We start from the raw sequence: 7,269 nt of genomic DNA, 5'->3' as shown, positions 1-7,269 counted from the left end.
GCCCCCCCCCCCCGTTAGCCCCGGAGTTTCTTACGAGAAATTTGCTCTCGTTCGGAACATCACTGCCCTGTAGCAAAGCACGTGGTTAATCTCCGGCTGCTCTCAGGATTTCTCTGTCTTTCACTTTTAGCAGTTGGGTTATGATGTGTCTAAGTGTGGACTTCTTCAATTTATCCTGTATGGGCTTCGTCAAGCTTCTTGAAACTCAGGCTTTTCATCTCTGGCCAGATCGTGGAAGTTTTTAGCCATTAATTCTTTAAGTATTTGTCCAGCATTAACACACTTCTCCCTCTCTGGCCATTTGAATGTTAGACTCTTCCTATCTCAGTTCTCTGAGAAACGATACTGTTAATTGTTTAAAAACAACACACACAGCTTGTTCTCTCTCTTTTTGAGACTGAATAGCTTCTCTTGTTATGTCAGGTTTACTGACTGTTTTCCTCTTGTCTCCATTGTGCTGTTTGGCCCTTTCTGTGGATTTGCCTTGTTACTGTGTTTTCCTGTTCTGAAATTACTACTTGGTGCTGCTTTTAAAGTGTTGTTTCTTTGCTGACACTTGGGTTGTTTTCGAGAGTGAAATGAGTGTTTTCTTTCATTGTCTTCTTACCATTGTTTGCTGGAGTACCTCTTAAACAGCTGCTTTAGGGTTTTTGTCAGATAATTTGAAAATCTGGGTCACCTTGGTATTGGCATCTATGGGTTTTCTTCTCCTAACAGAGTTGGTGTTTTCCACACGCCTCATGAGTGGAACGATGCTGGGTGGTGTGAGACCTCGAGTTTTGTTTTCATCCTGCAGAGAACATTGGTGTCTTCTGCGAACATGCCATCCACCTGGTTAGGTTCAGGTCTTAAGTTTCTGCCCACAGTCTGTGAGCTTCGGGTCTAATTTCAGTTTAGTTTTCAGAAGCCTCTGCAGTGCAGCTGGGATCTGCCCGCGTGTGCCACCCAGCTACCCGTCTGCATCTGGGCAGTGGTCTGCTTCCCTAAGCTCGTCTGCCCATTTTCCCTCCCTGCTGCTTTCAGATTCCCAGTGGGCCCTCGCTGGTTTCACAAGCTGCTGTTTACCTTTCAGAACCTTCTCATTTCGTTCAGTGCATCCTGTCCAGGTAGGAGAGATGGTGTGGGGTGTGCTTAACTATCTGATCTGCGACTCAGACATCTGTCTGTCTGTTTTTAACATTAAGAATGGCCTAGACGTGACTGTGTGGTTGCAGTATTTTTTCCCTCTACTCTCCCTTCTCCAGTAAACTAGCCTAGAAAATATGGCGACTGCAGTTCGGGAAGACGGGGTCTGGAGGCAGACGAGAACGCTGCTCCTCAAGAATTACCTGGTGAAATGCAGGACCAAGAAGAGCAGTGCTCAGGTGAGCTGCTCAGCCACCGTGCATCACTGCAGCATGTCTCACCTCACTGTGTCCTGTCTTTAAGAGATGATTTGTTCTGCTGCATGCACTTTTATTATAATGTTGCTTGCGAAGTGAAAACTTACTGTGTTAGCCTCAGAAAAAAATATCTAAGTTATCCAACGTTTTCTAAATGTCAAAAATGTTGATAAGTTTCCAAATTTAGTGACTTTCATGTCAGTGCTTGATTTTGAACCTCAAGGCATGTATTTCCTGTTTCATGAGGTGAAAAATAAATTCTGCAAATAACTTCCTGGAACATTATTCCACCTTTCCTCCCCATGGCCTCCCATCTTTCGGACTCTGGGTTGAATTGGCCAGGATTACTACAATTATGTCACATATCCGTCTCCACAAGCATACATCATTTTATTATATATTTATTTGTTTAGCATACATTGATCTAAGAGATAAAAGGAAGTAAGAACTCTGGACGACCAGTCAATAATGATTTTAAAGGACAGAATGGTATTATTCTTTTGGCAGAACAATTAAACAGCAAGATGAAACAGTAAATAGTTCATCCCCATTAAAGGCAACTATTGAATGTAACTGAGTATAGTTTTAGGAGTAGAAATCTAGGTATAATTAAACATAAGTCTTAATTCAGACTCAAAAACATTTTTATGGTGTCTTTGAGTTATAGATAATTGGTAAGTCACTTTAAAGTTATATATGAATAAATTTATTATTATATTTGATATTATTAATCTCAGATGTTTAAATACTAGCTTTTATGTCACTTAAATATATTATGGTGACTTGAATTTTAAAATATTTTAGTGAAATTGAATGTAAAGGAAAAATTATTGCTGTTGGGTTTGGTTCAGCACAATATATCTTTTAGGATAGAAGTGCTTTTACTTTTTGTGCTTAAGAAAGGAGACCCAAGTTCTTCATGTTTTTTTCTTAGTATTAGTTATATTCATAGAAAGCCTGATGACTTTTGCTGCCTTTGTTATGCTTTGTAATCATTTTGTTTCCTGTGTTGCAGGAAATTCTTTTTCCACTGTTTTTTTTGTTTTGGTTAATATTAATTAGCATGATGCATCCAAATAAGAAATATGAAGAAGTGCCTGATGTAGAACTCAGTGCCCTGGACGCGTCCGTCCTCACCAACGTCGTGCTTGGATTCACGCCCGCGACTAACATCACGAGGAGCGTCATGCAGAAAGTGTCTGTGGATCACCTTCTTGACGGTACTGTGAGCTGGCGTGGGTCCTGTCCCTTACAGACAGCCTCTTTTGTGTTGTGCTGTTTGCTTTATTGAGTAAATACCGTTCTTAACATTTAGGTATATATCCTTTAACCATACAGAGTTTTAAAAAAATGTTAACGTCATTTGATTCTACTGGCCTATGTTTCTTGTGAAACTTTCATTTATAGCATACTCTATGTTTTAATATTTTATATCATGGGCCATTTATAAAGCAAGCATATTCGTATAGGATAAAATAAGCAATATTGGGTTTAAATGTCAATTTTTATTCAAAGAAGAGTTGTATCATAGTTACCAAAATATGTATTTTGTTTCTGAGAAGGATTGTGGAATTTTCTTCCTAAGAAGGAATATTTGAAAATAAAGTATCCATTCATTTCTCAAGGAGTTATTTCATGGTTTCACTTGAGATAGGTAAATGAACTACATATATTACATGTAAAGTGTATGCTCTAATTTATCATGTTAATAGCTTATGTGTTACACTGACACATAACTTATGTATAGTCAAATGACAGATAAGAAAGAAATAGTGTCTGTAAAATTGCACAACTTTGATGTTTGTTACTTTTTAGTTTGGTTTTTAGAAGAGCTGTATTCATTATCTAAGAAGTTAGAGCATTCAACAAATGCTTATAAAATACTACATTCATCAAGTATAAAGGTAAATTTGGTCTGTTGTACTATAATAAACTATTCATGTATTTGAGCTAGTTTTGTTTTGTTATTTTATAGTTGTAACTATTGAAGAATATGCAGATGAAAAAGAATTGGTAACATCTAGTCTTTCCAAGTCTGACACCTTTGTAGGCGTTGTGTTCAAAGACTTCATGTCCTACGAGCTCCGGTTTTTTCCTGATACGATTCCAGTATCTTCTGTTTATATGGATTCAAGAGGCAAGTAGCCCTAAATGGTCAATGAAAATCAATTAAATGCATGTCTTTATTGCTCTTAGTTCAAATGCAAATTTTGATGGAGTCCTACATTGAAATTTCCAACTATAATTATTCAGATCAGAAGACTGTCAACTCTAGCATGAGAACATGTGTGTATATCTGTGTATCCACAGCTACATATATAATATGAAGTATAATTTATACTGTGCTTCCCCAGTGGCTCAGTGGTTAAGAATCCACCTGCAGTTCCATTCCTGGATTGGAAAGAGCCTCTGGAGAAGGGAATGGCAACCCTCTCCAGTATTCTTGTCTGGATTATACCAGGACGGAGGAGCCTGGCAGACTGTAGTCTCTGGGGTTGCAAAGAGCCTCGTCCTAGTGAAGCGACTCAGCAGTCGTGCACGTGTGATTTATATTAAACAATTTTATCTTGAGTTATATGACTTTCTAAGTCTATGTTCTTTTCTCCACATAATTGTTTTTGTACATGGTATGGTACATATTTTAAAATCTCAAGTTCTTCCACCAATAAACTTTATTAATTCTATGTTTGAAACATGGAAAACAGCCTTCAATGCCTAAGCCTCTGAAAAAATAATTATCAACCAAAAACATTTATTGAAACAATGTTAAAGTCACTATATTAAGTTTTATATTTGTGACTTGATTCCAAAAAGCCTTCAGATAATTTTCCTTTTTTTCTGTGCTCTTCACTTGGACCTGCCTTTGCATCTGGAAAGCTTTTAAAGCTGATAATTCATTGTAAAATGACTTACCTTAAGCCAGAAAAGTGACTTGTTTTAAAAAACCTCATTGGAAAAGACCGTGATGCTGAGAAAGATTGAAGGCAAAAGGCGAAGGGGGCAGCAGAGCATGAGGTGGTTGGATGGCATCACAGACTCAAAGGACATGAGTTGAGCAAGCTCCAGGAGATAGTGGAGGACAGAGGAGCCTGGCGTGCTGCTGTCCCTAGGGTTGCACAGGGTCAGACACGACTTAGCCCCTGAGCAGCAGCCACTGATTTATTTGCTTCCATTTGTGTGCATTTACTACTCAGTATCCTAAAACACGTAACTCTCTGATTTCAAACATTTCAAATAAACAGTGAGGGGTGTGATAGACTTTGTTTGCCTTTGGAGGGCAGTTGCTCTTTTGAGAGCTTTTCGTTGCTTCTGTCAGAGCTGGATCAGCTGTGTCGCTGTGGTTTCTGTTAGAGAGGGATCAGCTGTGTCGCTGTGGTGACCCACTGGGCGCTGCCTCCTTGTGCTGAGCCTTACCTCTCATGCGTTTCCTCTGTAGCTGGCTGTTCCCCATCGTGTGACGCCGTCCAGTTCTGGTCCTCAGGGTTCACGGTTCTGCAGGCCTCGATAGACGCAGCCATCATACAGGTAAAGGTGCTGAAGGAAGGCAAGGGTTCATACCATGCCCCACGTCTTCACCGTTGAAGTTCATTTCACTGCTGTCACGTGTACCAAGTTGCATCACGCAGGTCAGCTCCTTTACAAAAAAAGAGAAAGAAGAAGCCATATTTTCTGATTTAATTTTTTTTGAAACCCACTTTTGTTTCATGGTCTCCAAGCACACTGTTCAGCACTCTGTATGCCTGTGTTATCCTGTCTGTGCTGTCTGTAGGCAATATTTATGAAAGGCCTGTATTTGCAGATTTTTCCCCTTGAATAAGAATAACTTAGTTTAAAGAAGTTACCTTTATTATCTTAATCATAGTGGTCCATCTTATTTTTAACAGATATTTGTCACTCGTCTGCAAAACGTTGTTTCCCCCTTGTGTACTAGCACCAGCCCATTGAGTCTTGACACCTCTGTGAGGCTGGGGCTCTGTCTGCATTTCATTTATGCACTTGACACACAGGAAGATGAAGTGGCTCTCCAAGCCTCAGTCGATCAGTGGCAGAGCTAGTTAAGACTGTGGCTGTTGGGCTCTCCTTCCTGTGTTTTAGTAGTATACTGCCACTCCAGTTGTTGTGTATAAATGTTGTGTTTAGACTCTGAAGACCTGACTCAGTGTTTCTCGTTTTAGTAGAAATGAACCGCAGACCTTGGGAGGGAGCCCTGTCACTGTCGGTTGTTAGACTGCTACACGTGAAATGACTGCAGAAGTAATGCTTACTGGACAGAGCCGCTGTTAGAGCTGCATGAGACGATACACAAGTGTCCTGCGGGCTCTCCCAGCGTGGCAGAAACGTATCGTAGATACAGTGTTCAGTAACACACAGGCGCAGGCTGATGACTGTGAAATAAGTAGAGGGCATGTTGCATTGACGGTGCTGAAGTACCTGTTTGTGTTTTGGCCAAAGACCTTGGCTGCCACAGCCCAGACCTCACCACACGAACAGGTGGAGCAGAGCTCCTTGTAGCCGTTCACGTGAACACAAGGCAGAAGAGTGTCATAGGGCATGCATAGTTCTATTATCCTGTCTCTATGCATGCTGCATATGTATATATATTTGTAAACAATAGAACTTACTACCTAAAAGAACATTTTTTAAAAAGAGAGTTATTCTTTCATGGCACTTGTCATCATTCTTTAACTCCTCAATTTTATAAACATGTATTTTTATTAAGTTGCATACATAACTGTCACTAAAGATGGTTATTGTGCAGTTTTATTTTCTTTGACAAATTATTTAATAAAAACATGTGTACTTCCCAACTTCAAACTTTAAACTTTCTGACATGCTTCCAGAATGCATGACAGCAATGCTCTATGCAGTACCGTGATACTGGGGGCAGCCACTTTGTTTCTGGTACATAGTGTTCTGAGGCTTGTGTTTGCAGTAGGTTATGGACTAACTCTGGGGATGTGATTGTCTCATTATTTCAGGGGCTGCTCTCAGAACTAAGTTAACTGAATGTGTTTACATTTTCTTGATTGTAGATGAAGACCAATGTTTCTTTTTGGAAAGAGCTGGAGTCAACTAAAGCTGTTCTTATGGGAGAAACGGCTGTTGTAGAAATAGACACCTTTCCCCGAGGAGTAATTTTAATATACCTAGTTATAGCATTTTCACCTTTTGGATACTTTTTGGCAATTCATATCGTAGCAGAAAAAGAGAAGAAGTTAAAAGAGTTTTTAAAGATAATGGGACTTCATGACACGGCCTTTTGGTATGTTAATAAAACTTCGTTATTTAGTGTGGTTAATAATTGCGAAAGTTCTACAAATCTTCAGTACTGCAGTTTTGTTACTCACTGGACTCGACGAGGTCCTGAACCTCTTTTCTTGCAGTTCCCACCTTTGTCATGGAGTTTGAGACTTATCACAAAGCTCCAGCAAATAATTATTTCCAGAGAAACAAATGAAAAAGTTCACCAATGAGCACATTAACATTTTTGTACAATGATAATTTTATAGAGGCATGAAATTTTATAAACAATTCCAAGTATGTTTTCTGTACTTTCCCCACTATGCGGTAAGAACATTTATTTTGACCTTACTTTGGGGGAAACATTCAGTTCAGTTCAGTCACTCAGTCGTCTCCGACTCTTTGCGACCCCATGAATTGCAGCACGCCAGGCCTCCCTGTCCATCACCAATGCCCGGAGTCCATCCAAACCCATGTCCATTGAATTGGTGATGCCATCCAACCATGTCATCCTCTGTCGTCCCCTTCTCCTCCTGCCCTCAATCTTTCCCAGCATCGGGGTCTTTTCAAATGAGTCAGCTCTTCACATCAGGTGGCCAAAGTATTGGAGTTTCAGCTTCAACATCATTCCCTCCAATGAACACCC

At 39.9% G+C, this 7,269-nt stretch overlaps 1 protein-coding gene across 1 annotated transcript in view; it reads left to right on the top strand.

The window, feature by feature from the left end:
- The first annotated feature begins 69 nt into the window (after nucleotides 1–69).
- The window catches only part of ABCA5 (ATP-binding cassette, sub-family A (ABC1), member 5), a 50,867-nt gene continuing 43,667 nt past the window's right edge, over nucleotides 70–7,269 (top strand). The window contains exons 1-6 of the mRNA XM_010856078.1: nucleotides 70–1,106; nucleotides 1,245–1,364; nucleotides 2,398–2,602; nucleotides 3,358–3,519; nucleotides 4,819–4,907; nucleotides 6,416–6,645. Coding sequence (XP_010854380.1) covers nucleotides 1,263–1,364; nucleotides 2,398–2,602; nucleotides 3,358–3,519; nucleotides 4,819–4,907; nucleotides 6,416–6,645 — 788 coding nt within the window. The 5' untranslated portion in view covers nucleotides 70–1,106; nucleotides 1,245–1,262. The remainder of the gene's footprint in view (nucleotides 1,107–1,244; nucleotides 1,365–2,397; nucleotides 2,603–3,357; nucleotides 3,520–4,818; nucleotides 4,908–6,415; nucleotides 6,646–7,269) is intronic.

Source organism: Bison bison, unplaced genomic scaffold (genome assembly GCF_000754665.1).
Source record: "Bison bison bison isolate TAMUID 2011002044 unplaced genomic scaffold, Bison_UMD1.0 scf7180017864371, whole genome shotgun sequence".
Classification (NCBI taxonomy): domain Eukaryota; kingdom Metazoa; phylum Chordata; class Mammalia; order Artiodactyla; family Bovidae; genus Bison; species Bison bison.
This window is presented reverse-complemented; position numbering and strand designations above follow the sequence as displayed.